Source organism: Suncus etruscus, chromosome 6 (assembly GCF_024139225.1).
Source record: "Suncus etruscus isolate mSunEtr1 chromosome 6, mSunEtr1.pri.cur, whole genome shotgun sequence".
In the NCBI taxonomy this organism is placed as follows: Eukaryota; Metazoa; Chordata; class Mammalia; order Eulipotyphla; family Soricidae; genus Suncus; species Suncus etruscus.
This window is the reverse complement of record NC_064853.1, coordinates 98,608,608-98,632,218: the sequence shown is the minus strand read 5'-3', so window position 1 is coordinate 98,632,218 and position 23,611 is coordinate 98,608,608. Positions and strand designations below refer to the sequence as shown.

The window sequence follows — 23,611 nt, the reverse complement described above, 5'->3', positions numbered from 1 at the left end:
CCTAGCCTGCGGAGAGTGATTCTTGAGTGCAAGCCAGGAGCAAACTCTAAGCACTACTGGCTGTGGCCCCAAAACCAAAAGCAAAACCCAAACTGTGGTTCAGCCCAGGGCAGGCAGGAAGACCCCTCCCCCAATGCAAACTTAGGGAGAGTGAACACTAACTACGAACCTCATTTCAAAAATATATACAACAGGGCCCTAAACTGTGCAGACACCAGGGATCAGGTGAAACACTCATTTTCCTCCCAGGAGCAGAGGACTTTAACACAAAACTCATGTGCCTAGTAATACGTCTCGCATGGTCTTCCACCAATGACAGTGTTTTAAACAAGTTGCAATATTTGTTGCTGGGAAACTTCATTATGCTTGGTTTTTACTCCTACAGAAATTGTTTTTAGATATTTCTGCCTAGAGTCTTCCAGACTTTCCTCAGAATTACTTTCCTTTGCCAATTCTGTCAGTACCCTTTTGCTATCATGAACAGTCAAGAACAGGACTATAAGCAGAGTCCTCCTAGTAAAAGAAATGAAGGCCCACACTCTTTGTTTAATAATACAGTTCATGTGCGGGAGTAAAAGTGGGGAGAGAGGGAGGAAGCAAGTAATTAAACTCTGAAGACATCTCTAGACTTTTCCTTTTATATGAATATTCAAGCAGAAAGCCCCTTCTCTCTCCCCCCCCCTGCATTATTCCTTGTCCCCAAAATACCACTTGCAGGAGGTACCTCATTTGTCGGAGACAGCCTACCGCATATTCTCGCACATACTGGTCTGGGTAGTTGAAATCCAGAAGCTCCAAAGCCTCTCGTGGGGGCAATTTAGGCCAAATTTGAAGAAGCGCCTGAAGCTGTTATAAACATTGAAATGGGTTCAGAGATTACTAGGGAGAAAACGAAACTATTTTCCCTTGCATGAAGGAATGGAGGCACAAAAGTAAATTTGCAGTTACTTTGACCATAAAAATCCATACTTATTAATACAGATGGTCTTTTTTGAAATAGCCTATAAAAACAAATAAAAGAAACTATCAAATGCTTACCTGAAAAGAAAATAAGAAACAGAATGGCTAGCCATTAAAAATTGTGCATCGGGCACATGAACAGTCAAGAATAGGACTATAAGCAGAGTCCTCCTAGTAAAAGAAATGAGGGCCCACACTCTTTGTTTAATAATACAGCTATTTCTGAGCAGACAGCCAGGAGTAACCCCTGGCTGACCCAAAAACAAAAAAAAAAAAAAAAAAAAAAAAAAAAATTGTGCATCGAGGGCCCAGAGTGGTGGCGCAAGTGATAGGATGTTTGCACCATATGCGGCTAACCCAGGACAAACCGCGATTCAATCCCCCGGCATCCCATATGACCCCCCCAAGCCAGGAGCGATTTCTGAGAGAATAGCCAGGAGTAACCAGTGGGCGTCACCGGGTGTGGCCCAAACAAACAAAAATAAATAAAACCACAAAATGTCTACAGCAGAAGTCGTCCAAACTATAGAAGCTACACAGATAAAGACACTGGACACACAACCACACAAAGTGCTTGGAAAGATCAAAGAAATGATACCTTACCTGGGCAACATCTTCAAGTTTATTCCACTTGATTGATAGCAGTAATTTTGGCAGTGACTGTGGGAAATTCTCTCTACAGTCTTGCCTCAAAGTCCAAATAAGATCCATTTCATTCTCACACAACTGAGACAAGGGATCCCTGTCCAAGATTTCTTTGAGTACAGCAAGAAATTTTTTTCCGCCTCGACTCTAAGAAAATAAAAATTATTCATTATAAAGCTGAATTGTGTAAGCATAATTGAAGACAACAGAGATATAGATTTTTAAAAATTCATAGCACTGTGGTAGGGCATTTGACCCAGGTTTGATCCTTAGCATCCCATATGGTTCCCTGAATCTGCCAGGAGCAATTTCTGCTGAGCGCTGCAGGGTGTGGCCCCAAAACAACAACCAAAAATAAAATACTAATTTTCTCAAAACATTTAAAGGCTTTGACTTTAGAAACACTGAAAGGTATGGTAGTTCAATTTTTTTTTTTGTATGGGAAGTCACACCCGACAGCGCTCAGGGTTTATTTCTGGCTCTGCAACTCCCTGCTGGGTTGGCCACGTGCAAGGCAAACGACTTACCACTGTGCTATTTCTCCAGTCCCAGATACCGTCATTCTACAGAACTGACCTAACCATAGAGGAGGATATAATGAGGGAGACCCCTCTGGTGGAGGGCCAATGATGTTGGAATATTTTAGGATTACAATACACATGAAACCCTAACACCCTAACAGTGCTGTAAATTTAGATGCCTAAAAATATCTTAAACGCATTTAAGTAAAAAAACGGCTATATTTAGAAATTCAGGGGTGGGGCCGGAGATATAGCATGGAGGTAAGGCGTTTGCCTTTCATACAGAAGGCTGGTGGTTCGAATCCCAGCATCCCATATGGTTCCCTGTGTCTGCCAGGGGAGATTTCTGAACATGGAGCCAGGAGTAAACAAATAAACAAATTCAGGGGTGAGGGGAGAATAATGGATTCATGGGTGGAGAGCGAATCTCAACACACATCCCAGCCTGAAAGTATAAAAGTCCACATCACAAAAGGAGATGTGAAAGACATGTGCTCAGGCACCTTGTTCTCAGGGAATACATGTTCTTCACAAAAAAGATAAAAACAAAACAAAACAAAAAAAAATCTCCTTTTCAAAGCATGGACCATAAGGCACTAGTACAGCAGGTAAGGTACTTGCTTGCATAGAAATGGCTCAGGTTCAATCCCTATCACCCTTTCTGGTCCTCCAAAGGTCCACCATGAGTGATTCCTGAGAGAACCAGGAGTAAGCTATGAGCACTGCTGGGTGAGAGCCAATCCCAACCACAACCTAAAAGTAAAAAAATAAAGATTTCCTTTTAAAAAAGAACCTTGCGGGAAGATAGCACAGCGGCGTTTGCCTTGCAAGCAGCTGATCCAGGACCAAAGGTGGTTGGTTCGAATCCCGGTGTCCCATATGGTCCCCCGTGCCTGCCAGGAGCTATTTCTGAGCAGACAGCCAGGCGTATCCCCTGAGCACCGCCAGGTGTGGCCCAAAAACCAAAAAGAAAAAAAGAACCTTGGTTCGATCCCTAGCATCCCATATGGTCCCCCAAGCCAGGAGCGATTTCTGAGTGCATAGTCAGGAGTAATCCCTGAAAGTCACCGGCTGTGACCCAAAAACCTAAAAAAAAAAAAAAAAATATATATATATATATCTCCTTTCTGGTAAAGTTTTCACTGCTGGATATTAAGTTTCTATGTTCAAAATAATGAAAAAATGGTTTTGTAAACAATAGCCATGTGTAAACGCTAGGTGGCAGAATTGCATTCTGGATTAGTCATCTATTAGTGGAAGTAATTTTTTTATTGACATTTCAACTTCTACAAAGCACATGCAGTTTCTGAAAAAATGTAGCAGATTGCTTCTTGCTGAAAGGTATAATGCTATTAAGATTAAAAGATATGGGGCCGGGAAGGTGGCGCTAGAGATAAGGTGTCTGCCTTGTAAGCGCTACCAAGGAACGGACCGCGGTTCGATCCCCCGGCGTCCCATATGGTCCCCCCAAGCCAGGGGCGATTTCTGAGCACATAGCCAGGAGTAACCCCTGAGCATCAAACGGGTGTGGCCCAAAAACCAAAAAAAAAAAAAAAAAAAAAGATTAAAAGATATATATATATATATATATAGTTAAGGCACTTGCCTGCAGACCCTGATCTGATTTGAAGAAAGGCAGGCCAGGAGTGATTCCTAAGCATCATCCAATCCTTTCTCCCCTCTTTCCCCTCCCAGAAAAAGAAACCGTGGTAAAGGACATATAAAAATTAGAATTTTATATAATATAATATATAAATATAAAAATCAAGAGACATAATACAGTAGGTAAGGTGCTTGCATGTAGCTGACGCAGGCTTGATCCATAGCACCCAATACAGTCCGGTTCCCAGAGCCTGCCAGGAGAAATGCTTGAGCTCAGAGTCAGAAGTAAATTCCAGACACTGCCAGATATTGTTCCAAGGACAGGTTTGGTTACCTAACCAAAAAATTAGAATCATTTTGGAAAAAGGTGGGAATGAAAGATGGTTTGGTTACTATGAAAAAGTCAGCTCCTCAAGAAATTAAAAAATAGAACCACCATACCAAAAAAAAAAAAAAAAAAAGCCACACCCAACATATTATCTAGTAATTCTACTTCTGGGTGTGAATCTAAAACAACTAAAAGGGGGGCCGGGCGGTGGCGCTGGAGGTAAGGTGCCTGCCTTACAAGCGCTAGCCAAGGAACGGACAGCGGTTCGATCCCCTGGCGTCCCATATGGTTCCCCCAAGCCAGGGGCGATTTCTGAGCACATAGCCAGGAGTAACCCCTGAGCGTCAAACGGGTGTGGCCCAAAAACCAAAAAAAAAAAAAAAAAAAGTTTAAAAAATTTAGGGGCCGGGTAGGTGGCGCTGGAGGTAAGGTGTCTGCCTTGCAAGCGCTAGCCAAGGAAGGACCGTGGTTCGATCCCCCGGCGTCCCATATGGTCCCCCCCCCAAGCCAGGGGCGATTTCTGAGCACATAGCCAGGAGTAACCCCTGAGCGTCAACCGGGTGTGGCCCAAAAACCAAAAAAAAAAAAAAAAAAAAAAAAAAAAACAACTAAAAGGAGGATCTCAGAGATATTTTCACACGTATATTTATAGCAGCAATTTTACAATAGCTAAGAACTGGAAGCAACCCTAGGTTTCGTATACAGATGAATAATTCAATAAAATATGGTACAGAACAGGCAAAAGAATATTATCCAGCATTTAAAAGGAGGAGCATTTTCACGCATATTACATACAAGATGGATGAAATTTGAGAGCACTAAGTAAAACAAGCCAGTTGTAAAAACATAAAATCATGCAAGATTCCATGCGCATGAGGAAAAATTTCTATGGGCCAGAGAGAGTACAGCAGGTAGGACCTTTGCCTTGTCTATCCAGGATCAATCCCAGGCATTCCATATGGTCACCTTGAGCACTCCAAAAGTGATTTTTTCTTCTTCTGGTTCTTGGGTCACACCCGGCAGCATTCAGGGGTTACTCCTGGCAGGCTCGGGGAATCATATGGGATGTTTGGATTCAATTTGAACCACCATTCTTCTGCATGCAAGGCAAATGCCCTACCTCCATGATATCTCTCCAGCCCCTCAAAGTGATTCTTTTTTGTTTGTTTGTTTGTTTGTTTGTTTGTTTTGGGCCACACCCATTGACGCACAGGGGTTACTCCTGGCTATGTGCTCAGAAATCGCTCCTGGCTTGGGGGGACCATATGGGACACGGTAGGGTGGTTCAAATCCCAGCATCCAATATGGTCCCTGGAGCCTGCCAGAAGCAATTTCTGAGCACAGAACCAGGAGTAACCCCTGAATGCTGGGTGTGCCCTCCCCCCAAAAAAACCACACATCAGAGTAGTAAATTTACTTGATAAATTACACGCGTTTGTATTATACATGCACAGATATATATTGATTATACCAATCTATAATATTACATAATACATACCCAATTCAGTAAGTAAACTGAGCTGATTGTTATCTAAAGTAAAATGACTTAGTATAATGCAAAGTGGGATCAGGCATATGCCAGGCACATATAAGGACCCTGGTTAGATCCTGGTACCACATAAATTTACTGAGAACTGGGGAAGGGCAGTTCAGATCCAGAAATGATCAAGAGAGAAGAGAGTGGGGATTCCAAAAGCGACAGTCAATCTCCCCACCAGTAGAACAGCTTTCGGTTAGGCATGGCTCCACCTGGGCTGCACACAAATTGCAGGGGGTCTTGCTTACAGACTGAGATGAGAGGGGAAAAAGATACTAGGAAGTCACCAGCCCCAAACAAACAGAAATTTTCAGCAGAGCAGATGCTGACTCTCAGCAGGGCTTACCCTTCCTCCTACATAACTGGCAGCAGATTATAGTGAGTTGGCAGACAACTAGGAAACCACAAGTGTAAGACAAGCTAACTAAGAATAGAAATCCATTTAAAGAAACCAACACCCACCCCAGTCAGAAAGTGACAACACTTTAAAAAAAAAAAAAACAGGATTTCGGGCCTGGAGAGATAGCACATCGGCGTTTGCCTTGCAAGCAGCCGATCCAGGACCAAAGGTGGTTGGTTCGAATCCTGGTGTCCCATATGGTCCTCCGTGCCTGCCAGGAGCTATTTCTGAGCAGACATCCAGGAGTAACCCCTGAGCACCGCCGGGTGTGGCCCAAAAACCAAGAAGAGAAAAAAAAAAACAAAAACAGGATTTCATTTTCAGTAAGAACTAATCCATGACCAAAAAAATGACATTAATGAGAAATCATCAGAAGTTTTAAAATACTAAAATTATAATTCCTGTTTCTTGATTTCACAAAATACTAGTATCAGGTATCAATTTTTAAATACATTAAGCTTGAAAAGAAAAATACTGCATCCATAATAAGAAGAAAGAAACTTGGGGGAGGGGGAAGAGTGGTGGCATAGCGATAAGGCGTATCTGCCTTGCATGAGCTAGCCAGGGATTAACACATATGGTCCCCACAAGCCAGGGGCAATTTCTGAGCGCATAGCCAGGAGTAACCCCTGAGCACCACAGGGTTTGGTCAAACACAAAACAAACAAACAAACAAACAAAAACTATTAACTAGAAAAACTATGAAGAGGTCCCTATATAGCTGTTATCTCTCTTAAATTTAAAAACCTGTGCTTGGGGCTGGAAAGATAGCACAGCAGTAGGGCCTTGCACACAGCCAATCCAGAACAGATGGCGGTTCAAATCCCGGCATCCCATATGGTCCCTCATCCCTGCCAAGAGTAATTTCTGAGCGCAGATCCAGCCCTGAGTGCGGCTGAGTTTGACCCAAAAACAAAACAAAAACCCTGTGCTTATATGTTTCTTACATGTTTCACTTAATTGCCTGACAAACTAGTAACATATAGCAATAATCTATTTTTCACTCAAGAGAATAATTTCCAAGGTATCTATCTGTAGTAGGTAAATAATTTAAACCAAAGGGCCAACAAAATCTTTTAAAATCCTAAAGGCAGGGGCTGGAGAGATAGCATGGAGGTAAGGCATCTGCCTTGCATGCAGAAGGACAGCGGTTTGAATCCCAGCATTCCATATGGTCCCCCGAGCCTGCCAGGAGCGATTTCTGAGCATAGAGCCTGAGCACTACCAGGTGTGAGCCAAAAACAAAAACAAAAAAACAAACAAACAATAAAAATTCCTAAAGAAAATCTGGTCCAGAGAAGTCTTTAAATTAGCCACCATAATAAGTAGAATTTTTACTTGAAGCAAAAGAAACAAGTAATATACAGCAAAGACTGCAGTTTGTCCCCCAATCCAGTCTGCATCTTCCGTGTTTTTGGTGCCAGGAGCTTCTCTTCTTGGCTAGCATGACTTAACTTTCCTGGTGCTGAGTGAGAGAATGTGACTAAGTCTAGGCAATGTGAAGCCAGCATATAAGCAATATTAACAAAGTCTAAACTTTAAACAAAAACACGAAAGCCCTCACCCAACCCTACACCCAAGGCTACCATCAATCCCTGGATGTGCCTTTGGGAGGGGAAGTGAGGGAGATGAGAGAGAGAGATCATAAGGTACTACGATAACCCAAGCTGGTATGTACCACTGAACACAGACTATCTACAAACAGCTACCATTCAATAAAGTGTTATATCACAGGCACATTTTAATAAACTGTTGTGCAACTTCTGCAAATTAATTATCATAGAGGATATGAAGAAATTGAATCATGAGCACAGTATTAAAAAACTTGACACAGGCCAAAGAGATGGCTCAAAAAGCTAATGTGCACGCCAAAAAGCCAAGTTCAAGCCCCAGCACTGTATGGTCATTTTTATACTTACTGATACATTAGCACTGTCACTGCTTGCGATTTCAGCTGCCTTTTCGATGATCTATTAAAAAAAAAAGTTTTAAAATTAGATTCATAGTCTAATATTTAATGACTTACACTTGTACTTAAACTACAAAGAACTAAGTATTAGACATGGTACTTGCATGCCCTTACACTTTATAGTGTGATCTTAATCTTCATACAACCAGGAAATATAATTACTATAAGGACTTTGAGTCTCACAGGAAACTGGATTAAGATTATCTGTAGCTAAAGCAATCACCATTTTTTGTTTGTTTGTTTAGGGGGCCCACACCTGGTGACGCTCAGGGGTTACTCCTGGCTATGTGCTCAGAAATTGCTCCTGGCTTGGAGTACCATATGGGATGCTGGGGGATCCATCTTGGGTCAGTCGCATGCAAGGCAAATGCCCTACTGCTGTGCTTTTGCTCCGGCCCCAAGCGATCAACTTTTGATGGGGAGAGTGCATGCCCAGTAGTGCTTAGGGCTTACTCATTGCTCTACATGCAGGACCATTAGGTGGGGTTGGAGGACCATAAGGGATGCTGGGGATCAAACCTGGGCAGAACACATGTAAGGCAGACACCCTACCTACTATAGTCTCATACCCAAAGAAATCACATTTTAAAAGGTAAATGTACTACTTCTCTGTGCCCAGCAAAACCTTTTAGAGAATGAGACATGAAAAGTTAACTTCAAGCAGCCAGAGATAGTACAGTGGATAGGGCTTTGCATTGCATACCAGTTTGCAATCCTGGGTAGAATTCCTGGCATCCAGTATGAGCCACCCAAGCATCCCAGGAGTGCTTCTTGAGTACAGAGCCAGGAGTAACCCCTGAGCATCACTAGATGTGGCCTCAAAACAGAAAGTTATTTTGGAAATAAAATTCAATTAAGAGCTGGGGAGAGAGTACACAGAGCTCAAGACACATCCATGTGATCCTCAGCACCATCTGGTTCCCAATCTCCAGGGGCAGCCCTGGAGGCCCCTAGCAACTCTGGCATGAGCCACCTCTTGAGACCCACGTACTGCCATATCTTAGGTGTCTCTGGAGGCAAGAAAGATCCCAGAACTCTATCTAGAGATGGGGTGCCACTGAGCATTCAGATACAATTAAAAGGCTAGAGACAAGATGTGCCTTATGCCAATCTAATCCAATTCCCATCACCACTTAAGGTACCCCCAGCACCACTTGGTGTTCTCCCTGAGTGAGCACTGTGAAGTGTGGACCAAAAAACAAAAATGGGAAAGTAAAGTTAGGTTTAAGTTTAAAGGTGGGTTAGCTTAAAATATTTACTATAACATCGGTTTTTAAAAACATCTTGTCTCAAATAGATTAAGGAAGTACAAGAAACTTCTTGTTTATTATTCGGAGCTATGTTCACTTCCTCATACTAGAAGCAGCCATTCCTCAAACCAAAATGCCAACCTGAAGATAAAAATGTGACAGTTTTGTTGCTTAACACATAGAAAGTCACATCCCAGCTTAAAGAGAGACTCTCCTCGTCACCAAGACATACAGCGTGGGGACCAAGGAAAAGTATTTAGAAATAGCTGCTGAGTAAAATTGCACAAAAGGAAGTGATATCTGCTGGTCGACAAGAATCATCTATCTTTTAGTCTAAGCTCTGACAGCAGGAAGGATGTCTGGACTCTACGTCAACAGTCTGAACCCACTCCACTGAGATTCACACCTGGTCAGAGTCCCAGTGAACACAAGATGGACACACGGACAGCCCCTTTGTATTAGAGGATCTTAGAGAGTCACCATCACTTCCTAATTTTCTAAGGGAGGAGCCTGAACTCCAGAGAAACAATCATGGCTCTTTAACCAGTGACCAAGCCGGGAGTGAGTTAACTCCCCACTGTGGGTCGTTCCACTGAACAAATCTAACATAGATGCATAAGACATTTTGAAAATTAAAGTTTATGCTATAAACCTTTAAACATACATTAAAACCATTAAACGGTGGATTAACAACTTCACAATTCCATGTACAGCTTACCTTATCAAAGGGAGGGTAGTAATAGGGATGCTTTTTATTCTCTGGGAACTTAATATGTAAAGCTGTTGCATTTTCAGTGTATGGATTAGTTTGAACAGTTCCCATTGGATTCAACATTTCTTCAAGTTCATCTAAAGCATAAAAAATAATATTTATTCTTTTGGGTTTGGGGTGAGGAGGGCCACACATGGCTATACTTAGGATTTACTTCTGGCAGCTCAGGGAATCATATGGGATGCCAGAGTTTGAACCTGGGTCAGCTGCATGCAAAGGAAATGCCCTAACCAATGCACTATCTCTCAAATTTTGACTCTTGAGAAAATGTTTCCCATGATGAATTACACCTGAGGAGTTTGCCAGGCAATTCCTTTCAGTCTCTAGTTCCTATGAATGCTGAACCCAGAGGGCCCGGGGATGTGGCTCAGTGCTAAAACTTCTGGGAGTTCAACCTGGCACGGCAAAAAAAGGAAAAAAGAGGGTAGGATAAAGGAAAGATAGAAGGTCACCCTAAATAAGTAGCCATGCCCCCAAAGTTAAAGATCTGACCCCAAATTTGAACAATCCAACAAGTCATATAAGTCCTTAAAAAGAAAGTTGCTGAAAATGAATAGCTACCTCAATTCTTTTTTAAACTGTAAGTAATCCCAATCTTAAATGCAAACTTAATTGAAGATGTCTATTAAAATTCAGTTTTCCATGGAAAACACTTGTCTCATTTCTTTTCTTTTTTCTTTTTTATTTTTTTGGGCTACACCCGTTTGACGCTCAGGAGTTACTCCTGGCTAAGCGCTCAGAAACTGCCCCTGGCTTGGGGGACCATATGGGCACTGGGGGATCAAACCGCGGTCCTTCCTTGGCTAGCACTTGCAAGGCAGACACCTTACCTCTAGCGCCACCTCTCCAGCCCCAGCACTTGTCTCATTTCATCAAGTATTTTAATCATGTGTAATCTGACTGCCATGATCATGAGCCAAAGTGAAGACTTAAGCCATCAATGACATTCTTTTATTTATTTTTGGGGTTTTTTTTTTTCTTTCGGTTTTTAGGTCACACCCAGCAGTTCTCAGGGGTTACTCCTGGCTCTACGCTCAGAAATCGCTCCTGGCAGGCTCAAGGGACCATATGGGATGCCGGGATTCGAACCACCGACCTTCTGCATGAAAGGCAAACACCCTACTTCCATGCTATCTCTCCAGCCCCATATATATATATTTTTTTTTTCTTAATATAATCAATGTGGTTGATGTTCTCTATCAATCCCTATTTAGACACTTAAGCAGCCATCTGGTAATTTCTGGAACTCCATCAAGTGGTACTTTTTAACAACAGTTGAAAGAGGCTATGTTTGGGAGTTCTTGTACTTCGGACCCAATACTGTCTGACCCTCTAATTGCTGTATGGACTAATCTACTAAAGAGAGTGGAGAGGGGAAAAGAGAAGGAAAAACTTAAGCTTACTAAGGTTAATCATAACATTTTAGTATTCCTGTCAATCCCAAATGAAGGACTGCTTAAAGTGGTGGTGATCTGCTTTAAAATCATCATGGAAAAAAAAAACTTTATTCCAAATGGAGAATACTAATTGTTCAGTATAGAACATTCTACTGAAGAGCAATTTGTGCCAACTTGCTACAACGTGTTCAGACTCAATGGAAGCATTTCTGAGGTGGTCACAAGCACCAACCATTCTTAGCAGGTCAAGGGTCTGGCTTAGCAGTCGAGTCTCCCTTGCATGGGAGGCCTTAGGTTTGATCCCCAAATCCAGGGAAAGAGAGAGGGGAAGGGGAAGGAGAAACATCATTCCTAAGTAAAGTTTCTCAAAACACAATAAATATAACATGGTAATAATAAGAACACACTCACTGAAATAAACATACTAAGCTATGAACACTTTTAAAATTTATGTAAATAATCCAAGAAAATGTTTTAGAGCAAAAATTATGACAATCAGTGCTTTCTTTATGAACTAAAGAAAGTGAGTCCCAAAGAAACATGAACTAATCTACATGCAAAGAAGTTACTCTTTAAGACTAAGGAAAAGAATCTTACCAGGAAACGAAGACCAACTATGCAATATGCTATCTCCAGACCGCAGCTGTCCTTTAAAGTCAAAAACCATGGTATTTACCCAGGCTACAGGATAATGCTGTGAAAAGATAGCAACTGTATAAATATGCTAAGAAAAACTTCAAGGTATCACCAGTACATAAGCATTATTTCAGTAGGTTTTTTTTTTGGGGGGGGGGGTGGGGGGAAGCACACCCAGCGGCACTCAGTGGGGTTACTCCTGGCTCTGTGCTCAGAAATCGCTCCTGGCAGGCTCGATGGGATGCCGGGGATTGAACACTAGTCTGTCCCAGGTCGGCTGCCTGCAAATCAAACGTCTTATCACTGTGCTATTATTCCGGTCCCCAGTAATTTTATTTTTAGAAAATACTTAAGTTCTGGTGGGACCAAAAGATCTCTACAATGTATAGGGCACTTACCTTGCATGCAGCCAACCCAGGTTTAATCTCCAGAACCCCACAGGGTTTCCCAATTTCCACCAAGGAATGACCCCTGAACACAGAGCCAGGAGTGAGTCCTGAGCACTGACAGGTGTGGACCAAAAACAAACACAAACAAACAAGCAATATGAACAAGTGGTGAAAGAATTCAGAGAAACTAAGTCATCTGTGACTTTTTTTTTTTTTGGTGGTTTTGGGGTCACACCTGGCAGTGCTCAGGGGTTATTCCTGGCTCCAGGCTCAGAAATTGCTCCTGGCAGGCATGGGGAACCATATGGGACGCCGGGATTTGAACCGATGACCTCCTGCATGAAAGGCAAACGCCTCACCTCCATGCTATCTCTCTGGCCCCCATCTGTGACTTTTTAGACATTAGAACTTTCTCTGTGTGTGGTAGGGCGAGGGGGACACATGGCAACAGTGGTGCTATACCTGGCCATGCCCAGGGGATTATTCCTGGCTCTGGGACCAAGAAACCATAAAGGATTCCAGGAACTGAACAAGAGCCTTACACAATAAGCTCTCTACAGCCCTAAAATTCATTTTTAAAAAGCTAAATGGTGGGGCCAAAGAGACAGCACAGAGACAGGTGTGTTTGGCTTGCAAGCAGCTGATGCAGGACAGATGGTGGTTCGACTCCTGGCATCTCATATGGTCCCCCGTGCCTGCCAGGAGCGATTTCTGAGTGCAGAGCCAGGTGTAACCCCTGAGCACTGTTGAGTGTGACCCAAAATAAAACGAAACAAAAAAACCTGGTTGGAAATGACCTGAAGGAGGCTGAGCGCTTCCATCTGTCCCCTGGAGCATGAAAACCCATTTACTTTCCAGGGTGTGCTGGGTTACATATTAAGCCCTGGTGTCATGAGATTTAGATTTAGATGTAAGATTAGATCCAACAAACACTTGAAATTTCAATTAAGGGACTAAGGATATACAGTTGTTAGTCTTCTTTGAAGGGGTGGTCATACCAGGCAGCGCTCAGAAATCGCCCCTAGCAGGCTCAGGAGACCATATGGGATGCCCAGATTTGAACCATCATCTGTCCTGGATTGAAAGCGTGCAAGGCAAACAACCTACCGCTGTGCTATCTCTTTGACCCCTAAAATCTTTATATATATATTTACACACATATATATGTTTATATATTTATATAAAAATATATACCCATATATAATATGGGCTTTTAGGCCACACCCAGCAAGTGACAGGGATTACTCCTGGCTCTGCACTCAGAAATTACCCCTAACACGCTTAGGGGACCATGTGGAATGCTAGGGACCGAACCCAGGAAAGCCGAATGCAAAGCAAATGCCCTCCCCGCTGTGCTATTGTTCCAGACCCTCTTTATTTGATTTTACTGATTATTTGTTTATTTATTTATTCATCTTTTGATTTTTGGGCCACAACTGGAGACGCTCCTAGTGATGTGCTCAGAAATTGCTCCTAGTTTGGGGCACCATATGGGATGCCAGGGGATCAAACCACAGTCCTTCCTAGGTTAGTGCGTTCAAGGCAAACACCCTACCACTTGTGCCACCGCTCTAGCTGCCTTTACTGAACTTTTTTAAAGTTTTTTTTTTATTTATGAGGCTGAAGCGATAGTACAGCAATAAAGCATTTGCCTTGCACAGGGCTAACACAGGATGGACCCCAGTTCGATCCCCAGCATCCCATATGGTCTCCAAAGCCCACCAGGAGTGATTTCTGATAGCAGAGCCAAGAGTAACCCCTGCATGCTGCCGGGTGTGACCCAAAAACAAAACAAAACATAATTTTAGGGGCTGGAGTGGTGGTGCAAGTTGTAAAGCATTTGCCTTGCACATGCTAACCTAGAACAGCTGCGGTTCGATCTCCAGGCGTCCCATATGGTCCCCCAAGCAGGAGTGATTTCTGAGCGAAAAGCCAGGAGTAACCCCTGAGCATCACCAAGTGTAGCCCAAAAATAAAAATAAATAAATAAATAAAAAGTTTTTTTATTTATGGCTAGAGAAAAAGAGACTATAGGATTTATGGTACTAGCTTTGCATGCAGGTAACCCTGGTTAGATCCTGACACCACACATAATCCTCAACCACTGCCAGTTGTAAATTCATTAGCCTTGATACCCTATGAACAAATACTCCCAAACAGTTTTGTGTTTTATTTTTCCTGTTATTATTTTTGGTCGGGTTTATTTTTCGGTTGAGTTGGGGTTTTGGTTTTGACAAACCTGGCAGTGCTCAGGGATCATTCCTGGTGAGCTCAAGGCATAGTTTGGGAGATAAAATCTGGGTTGGCTGGATGCAAGGCAAGCATGCTACCTACTATACTATCACTCTAGTCTCAAAAAGTACTTCATTTTAAATAGAACATTTATAAATGACATTTACTATTTTAAAAGTTAAGAAAATGTAAAAAATGGGGCCGGTGAGGTGGCACTAGAGGTAAAGTGTCTGCCTTGCAAGCGCTAGCCAAAGAAGGACCGCAGTTCGATCCCCCGGTATCCCATATGGTCCCCCCAAGCCAGGGGCAATTTCTGAACACTTAGCCAGGAGTAGTAACCCCTGAGCATCAAACGGCTGTGACCGGAAAAAAAAAAAAAAAAGAAAAAAGAAAATGTGAAAAGATCACATAAAAATGTAGGTTGATAATTGACTCAGGATCATAAAGATTTGATCTCTAGCCCTGCAAATAGAACAATATATATACACACATGCTGCCCTTTTGAAACAATTCTTAGCAGCCAACCAGGTGATAAAATTTCATCCAAAAACATTCATTTCAAAGAGTCTTAAATTTATTCTATTCTATCATCATCCCTTTTTTTGTCCCCTCATAAAATAGTTGTATCAATTACCACTTTCCCAGCCTTCCTGATGGTTTGATATTTAGAGGGATTAATAGTTTTAGTTGATTTCTTCGTTTTCACTTTATCCAAAACTGCATAAACAGCAAAACATAATCGAGCCATTCTTGGCAGGTCACAAGTATTAATATCAAATTCCAGTGTTTCATTCCAAACGTAGTCATTTTTCCCTGATATTTCTGAGCTTACAATGGTTTTGCATAAGAGTTCAGTACCATGAAAAAGACCAGCCCTGACGTGAACCTGTAATAAAACAAACAAAAAACAACCACAAAACTGAATATCCCACCAATAAAACACCTCTATTAATGAAAATAAAGTAATTTTACTGAAACACTGCATCTCATATGGTCCCCTAAGCCAAAAATGATTTCTGAATGCATAGCCAGGAGTAACCTCCAGGTATGGCCCAAAATCCACCCCCCCAAAAAAAGTAGTTTTTTTTTTACTGAAGAAGCACATCAACCACTTCTATAGGTTAGTGTTACAACCTAAATGTGCCAGCTTTGGATAGCACCACAATTAAGTGGTCAGCCAGCCCCTATAATACACAGCAATACATACAAATAATGGGGGAATGGAGAGTGGGGTGGTCCAGCATAGTTTTAAAAAGAAAAAGAAAGTAGTCTTTATGTGTGTTTGTACTGATTTCACTTAATTGAGCTTTTGTTAGTGTGTAGATAAAATTCTCTAAAATCTCTGCATACTTCTAACCAGTTGATGAACTAGTCAGTTAACAACTTAAAAATATATTCCTTTTCATGACTTTCCTATACATAATTGTTTTTCATTTTGCTCTAAAGACTAGGTACAAAGTGATGCAAGAGAAATGAAAAATATCCAAAAAAAAACCTTTCATATGGATTACGTAATGATGTCCAGTTGGAAAATGGGTGGTAAAAAATAGAACTACACCGAGGAGTTTGAGAGAAGCTCTGGTCTTCTGGAAGAAGTCCGTGCTGAGAATGCCAGCCTTGCAAACACAGGGTCACAAGATAAACCACCGGTGTCCCACATGCCAGTAGTGTGGGAGCTGCAGCTCTGCTGCATGTGATTCTCAGTATAAGTGATTTCCTGCTGCCCCACAGCTAGATATGAATGAGCACCACATTAAAGAACTGTAAACCCCAGTGAGCACCACAGCAACCTGTGGGAGCACAAGAACCAAATTGTGGGCAACCACAATTTAAAAACTGTATGGAAGGGCAGGGCCATGCTGGCCAAGGAGGATCAGCTCTGTGAGCACTGCTATAGCACCAGCCAAAAATGAACAGGGAAAGTCACTGCAGCATTCTGCATGGACACTTAGCTGGTAAAACATCCAGCTGTGGAAAAGATCAGAGTAGAGGCAGGACTTCCTCTGGACAGAAAAGGTGAAAGGCAGTAGCTCAAAGAGAAGCCAGCAAAAGGTGGCAGTGGACACAAAATGCCACAAGATGCCAATCAAAGGAGGGAGAGTGCTGAATGCAAAGATTTTACAGAACTTCAGCTTTCTATTGGTGGAAGCTTTACACTTGCTGAATAGCAAGTTGTAGACGTAGAGGGTCTTGTTTAACTGACAAAGAGGATTCTGCACATTTTGCTGTAGGCCAACAATAGCACTTTCTGAGATGAGGCCCTGTAAAGAGGGTTCTGCACATTTTTCTGTAGGGCAACAATAGCACTTTCTGAGGTGAGGCCCAGCCAACAGGGCCCAGAGTTGGCCCACAAGATGGGCTGCCCAGGCTGACATAACCAGAGAGGCTCCTGTCAGGACACTGGGTGCAAAACTTTTTGATCCCTAGGATCCCATATGGTCCCGAGCCCACTAGAAATGCAGAGCTAGATGCACCTGATGGGTTTGGACCCAAAATAAAATGAAATAATGACGGGGGAATAATAATAACAATAAAATAATTCAAAGGGAAGTTAACCATAGAAACTATAATGCCATTTACAAAAGGAAAAAGCACTGGTGGTTGTTGGTAAGGTGCATCCTAACACCAGCAAACCTCTCAAATAAACTAAACCCCTTTCTTGGTCACAAAATAGCCAATTTCCTATCATGTGAAATTGGAGGAAATGCACTCTTTACTTTGAGACAAATGAGGTGTTAAATCTCCATGTAATTGTAAAGGGTTGTGTAATAAATCCCATGTCTTATACAACTTGTGATCTTTTCTAACACTTAGAAAATGAAATTACATTTTTTGTACGCAGCAAATTTAAAGGAAATGGGAGAAAAATCTGAATAAACACTGAAATTCAAATACTCACTTTTACAGTTTCTTCTGTGTTAAGTTTATTCCCCTTAACCAAGACAATTTGGAAAGGATTACTATTTTCAAAAATATGCTGTAAAAGAATAAAATAAGTAAAACATTTGAATACAAGATTTAAAAGAAATAAATACTCTGCAGCAATGAAATCATTTCATCAATTCTTGTATCTATTGAAAAAATGAAGACTGATCTCTAAACTAGCGAATGAAAACCACATGCTAGGTAAGCATCATGGTCACTGCTTAGTTCTAGGCAGTATTCCAATACTGAGAAGAGAAATAAACACTGAATCAGTATCAAAGGCTCTGAATAAATCAACAGCTGAGGGATACAGGTATCAGCCATCAAGAAGTAAGTAAGTCTGGGGCACATGTGTTGCCTGAGTATATGCTACTGAGCACGCACTGCTGCACCTGCTCTTCTGAGACGTAGACTTTCCTACTTGAATGCTGAGCTGTACCTGGGGCTCTTTCTGCCTTTGGAGAAACCTTCACTCTTCCTTGGTGCATTACTCTCTTTTTTGTCCTCTCTCTTTCCTTCCTCAATACCTTCAAATAAAAACTGTTTTTACTGGAAAAAAAAAAGTAACAAAATCTCACGATGATTCAATTACATTTTTATTAATTAAAAATTAATTTTTAAATGAAGTGATTAAACGACCAGTGCTTTAAAACATATATATCGATCTTTCTACTAGAATGTCCCAAGTTGTTCACTGAAATCTGTATTTAGATCTAATTTCAAAATACATAAAAAAATCTTTAATGGCATTCCTCTTTAATATAAAAGAACATCAAAACCCACAAATGACTATTTTTCTATTTATATGTAGCTTCAGTCAGGGAAGAGTGAGTAGCTAGGAAAATAATTTGTAATGAATGGTGATGGCTCTGACAAACATGCATTGGTTTCACAGAAGGGAAGTGAGTAAAGAAAGTCAGTGCAAGGCTTAAACTTACAAGCTAAGAAAATCACATGTTCTGGGTTCACCAAAAGTTTCCTTTCCACATGAAACTTACAGATATAATTCGTGTTTTCTTTGGTGGTAAAGGAAGAGGAAGATTAGACGAATTTCGATTTATGGCAGCCTCTATAGCAATCATTTCCTGTTCATACATCTTCTTAATTTTGCAGCATTCCACAAGTATAAAATGGGGCAAGGTCCTGTTCATTACACAGTTCCGTATATACTACAGTGGCAAGAAAAAACTGGTAAGGATTTCAAGCAAATACTAAAATAAACAGAAGAGGGATGGAGTTATAATACAGCAGACATAACACTTGCCTTGCAGGCTGCTGACCTGAGTTCAATCCCTGACATTCCCTATGAGCTCCAAAGCCTAACAGGTATATCACTAAGTGTAGAAGCCAGTACTAAGCACAGCCAGGAATAGCTTTTCTTCCCAACAATTAAAGCAAGATGTAAGGGATGTAGCTCTATGGAAGAGCACTGCCTTGAATAGGGGAATCCCTGGGTTTGGTCCCAAGCATCATACACTTACAAAAATTTATTAAAATAAATTAAAGAATTAGATGGGTAACACTATAATAAATGTATCAGAAAACTGAACAACACAGTATTAAAAATGAGAAACTGGGTCAGATAAATAGTATGATGAGTAAGGCATTTGCCTTGTTTTTTGGTTTCTTTGTGGTTTTTGGACCACACGCAGTGACATTCAGGGGTTACACCTGGCTCTGAGCTAAGAAGTTGTTCCTGGCAAGATCAGGGGACCATATGGGATGCCAGGAATCAAACACGGGTTCAGGGTTAGTGCAGTGGCGCTAGAGGTAAGGCATCTGCCTCACAAGCACTAGCCTAGGTAGGACGAACCGAGGTTCGAACCCTGGGAGTCCCATATGGTCCCATGTGGTCCCCCAAGCCAGGAGCGATTTCTGAGCGCATAGCCAGGAGTAACCCGAGTGTCACCCAAAAACAAAACAAACACACACAGGTCTGTCCTGGGTGGGCTGCATGCAAAGCAAATGCCTTACTGCTGTGCTATCTCTCCATCCCCCAAATTAAACTTTTTAATAAAACAAATTTACAGATTAACCTAAAGTAACATAATATTATAATATAGTCATTCAAAAGCTTTGAATGAAGTTTGGCTTCGTTTTCCTTCACAGTCTTTTATGTACTACTATATTGTATATGTCCTTTCATATCACTTTGTATTATTTTCTTCATATAATGAAGCCTTACTGATTTTTTTGTTTTGTTATAATAAACCCTTACTTTTTTTTTGGCTTTTGGGCCACACCTGGTGACATTCAGAGGTTACTTCTGGCTATGCACTCAAAAATCACTCCTGGCTTGGGGGACCATATGGTGTGCCAGGGGACTGAACCGGGGTCCTGTAAACCCTAACTTTTATTTGTTTGGGTTTTCTTTGTTTGAGAGCCACACCCAGTAATGCTCAGGGGTTATTCCTGGTATTACTTTGAGAATCTTATAGGACATTGGGGATCTAACCCAAGACCAGTCACATTCAAGGCAAGAGCCTTAGTCACTGCACTACCTGGCTGGCCCCATACACCCTAACTTTTATCAAAGTCTTCCCCTTAGGGAAAAGATAAAGTCTTCCATCAGAGAAGCAGAAGAGCAGGCCGGGAAGACAGCTCAGAGGACTGGGGTACATTCTTAGCAGGAGCCCCAGATCTGAGCCCTCCACCACACAGCCTCCCTAGCATTGAGCTGAGTAAGTGAAAGCAATAAAAACAGAAGAAAAAGCAGAGGCTACCTACTTAAATGCTGGCAGAAAATTTAGTAGAGGGGGAGGGGAAGAAGCCCTGCGATGATGCCCTAAGCATGATTCCTCTTTTTTTTTTTTTTTTTGGTTTTTGGGCCACACCTGGCATTGCTCAGGGGTTACTCCTGGCTTTCTGCTCAGAAATAGTTCCTGGCAGGCACGGGGGACCATCTGGGACACCGGGATTCGAACCAACCACCTTTGGTCCTGGATCGGCTGCTTGCAAGGCAAATGCCTGCTGTGCTATCTCTCCGGAACCAACAGGATTCCTTTTCCTTTGCTTGTTGACACCTTCAGTGGGACAACCTCCAAAACTGACACTGAAGCTGTAACTGCTGCTTTAACAGCAAAAACTAAGAATGAAAGGCCACACCAGCAGCCCCTCAGGGGAAAAGTTGTGAAATGACCTATAGTCTACTAATAAATCAGTTCTTTCTTCTCAAATAGATGTCCATATTTGTAACCCTCTTGCTTAAAACAAAACTTGGAAATGAGAGTGGTTCAATACACATTTTTAGAAAATTACTACCATTTATCTATAATTTGGCACTTAATCTATGATATTTTACATAACAATCTTTTTTTTTTAAGTTTCTAAATGTAGCTTTAACAAGAAATCGCAAGTTTCTTGACAAAAGCATGACTAGAATATTCTTTTTTTTTTTTTTTTTTTTTTTGGTTTTTGGTTTTTGGGCCACACCCGTTTGACGCTCAGGGGTTACTCTCCTGGCTATGCGCTCAGAAGTCGCTCCTGGCTTGGGGGACCATATGGGACACCGGGGGATCGAACCGCGGTCCGCCCTAGGCTAGCGCTGGCAAGGCAGACACCTTACCTTTAGCGCCACCGCCCGGCCCTGACTAGAATATTCTTTACATGGCAGATCTAGTCGCTGGGAAGAGCTGATGCAATGAATAATTTTTATTTAAAACTCTACTTTCAAGGCCGGAGCAACAGCACAGCAGTAGGGCGTTTGCCCTGCACGCAGCCAAACCCAGGACTGACTCAGATCAATTCCAGGCATCTCACATGATCCCTTGAGCCTGCCAGGAGCGTTTTCTGAGTACAGAGCCAGGAGTGATCCCTGAGCGCCTCCAGGTGTGGCCCAAAATCCAAAATAATAATGCTCCACTTTTTTTTTTGTTTTGTTTTTTGGGCCACACCCAGTGGTGCTGGGGGTTACTCAGGGCTATCTGCTCAGAAATAGTTCCTGGCAGGAACGGGGACCACATGGGACGCCGGGATTGGAACCAACCACCTTGGGTCCCGGATCGGCTGCTTGCAAGGCAAATGCCGCTGTGCTATCTCTCCAGCCCCAATACTCCACTTTTCTCCACAAGAAATATGAGGCATTTCAGTGTATGTGCAATAAACATATGACTAAGTGAAAATAAATACCTCAAAAATTAAGAAAGAAATGTTTTAGAGGGAGGGGCTAGAGCAATAGTACAATGCAATACTTGTCTCGCACGTGGCAGAGCCAAATCTGATCCCCAGCATCCCATATGTACCCCAAGCATCACCAGTGATTCCTGTGTGCAGATCCAAAGTAGTAGCCCCTGAGCATTATTGAGTGTGGCCCCCAAATCAAAAAATAAATTGAAAAAAAAAAAAAGAAAAGCTTAGAGGTTAACTTATTATAAAATTCCTATCAAATATGCGATTATTTCCAAAAACATGGAAAAGGGAAATTTTATTTATATATATATATATATATATATATATATATATATATATATATATATATATTGAATTTGTTTCCTAATTATCAAGTTATTTATTTATTTTGGTTTTTGGGTCACAACTGGCACTGCTCAGGGGCTACTCCTGGCTCTAAGCTCAGAAATCATCCTGGCAGGCTCGGGGGACCATATGGGATGCCAAGATATGAACCACCGTCCTTTGCATGAAAGGCAAACGCCCTACCGCTGTGCTATCTCTCCAGCCCCTTAACAAAGTATTTTATATTTTACTCACTCTCTAGCATTTAAATTTTTGTTTGTTTTGGTTTTGGGATCATACTCCAAGTGCTCAGGGCTTATTCCTGTCTCTGAACACACGAACCTACTGGTAGTATTCAAGAGATCATAAGGAATGTCAATGGTCAAATCTGGGTCAGCTGCATGCAAGACAAGTGCCCTACTCACTGTACTATCAATTCAGCTTTTAGTATCTAAATTTATATAAGGTTGCATAATATATAAGGTTACATAGCTATATAACAAATTACATTAAGAGTGCATAATTTGGGGCTGGAGTAATAGCACAGCAGTAGGGCATTTGCTCTGCACGCAACCAAATGCAGGACAAACCTGGTTCCCCAAACCAGGAGCGATTTCTGAGCGCACAGCCAGATGTAACCCCTGAGCATCACCAGGTGTGCCCCCCAAAAGAATGCATAATTTTATAGGAAGATAATTATAACCTAAAACAGTATGCCAAAAATTAAAAAAATCATAAGCCTAAAAGATATATAACTTCAAGTAAAGTGACAATATACAAAAATATTAACAATGGTTACGTTACCTCAAAGGTACTTGTTAATGAATTCTGTTTAATTTTCTAGGTTCTGAATGCTTATCATATATTTTTTTAACAAACTTGTCAAATATACAAGTGCATACATTGTGCTGATAAAACAGAAAAGTTATTCTTCATACCTGGAATTGAATTAATGGGTGATCACCGAACACATATTCCACTCTCCCGCTGACTTGTAACACATAATCATATGGACTGACTTCATCTTCTTTTCCATGAATAGTCAAACGTTTTTGGATTGCCAATTCATTTACTTTAATAGGATTCATATTAGGAGATACTTGAAAGCTAAATACATCCTGAAATGGGGGTTTGAAAAAGAAGCTAATTTATATTTGTGCTAAAAATAAAAATCACTCCTTACATCCCTACTTATTATCGTAACACATATAATTATACATACTTATGTAATGTAACCTTTACATTTACTATTTAGTAAGTTTTTCATTCTATAAATATAATGTGTTCTTATAAAATTTGTTAAGATGTTTAGTAAATTGCAAGCTATCTGATGTCATGTGTGGTGTACTTCAGTACACACAAGTGATATTAAAATGTAAATACTACTTATCAGATAGGTTACCTCAAACATTTCCAAGGGCTATCTTTACTAAAATAAGCTAAAAACAAAAACCACTGCTATCAAAATTTAGCCAACATTAAAATAATATAGGGGGTGGAAGACCTTAAGTGGTAAAGTATATCCCCAGCATAGACAAGGCCCTGTGTTTGAATCCAAGTACCATATGATTCCCAAGCATTGTTATGACCCCTATA

General features: G+C 41.4%; 1 protein-coding gene across 1 annotated transcript in view; it reads right to left on the bottom strand.

The window, feature by feature from the left end:
- The window catches only part of PIK3CB (phosphatidylinositol-4,5-bisphosphate 3-kinase catalytic subunit beta), a 74,597-nt gene that overhangs the window by 20,724 nt on the left and 30,262 nt on the right, over positions 1 to 23,611 (bottom strand). Inside the window, exons 5-13 of the mRNA XM_049775819.1 lie at positions 22,954 to 23,133; positions 18,562 to 18,732; positions 17,538 to 17,615; positions 15,273 to 15,524; positions 11,979 to 12,075; positions 9,931 to 10,061; positions 7,913 to 7,963; positions 1,564 to 1,752; positions 725 to 846 (exon numbers count right to left, since the gene is read on the bottom strand). Of these exons, the coding sequence (XP_049631776.1) occupies positions 725 to 846; positions 1,564 to 1,752; positions 7,913 to 7,963; positions 9,931 to 10,061; positions 11,979 to 12,075; positions 15,273 to 15,524; positions 17,538 to 17,615; positions 18,562 to 18,732; positions 22,954 to 23,133 (1,271 nt within the window). The remainder of the gene's footprint in view (positions 1 to 724; positions 847 to 1,563; positions 1,753 to 7,912; positions 7,964 to 9,930; positions 10,062 to 11,978; positions 12,076 to 15,272; positions 15,525 to 17,537; positions 17,616 to 18,561; positions 18,733 to 22,953; positions 23,134 to 23,611) is intronic.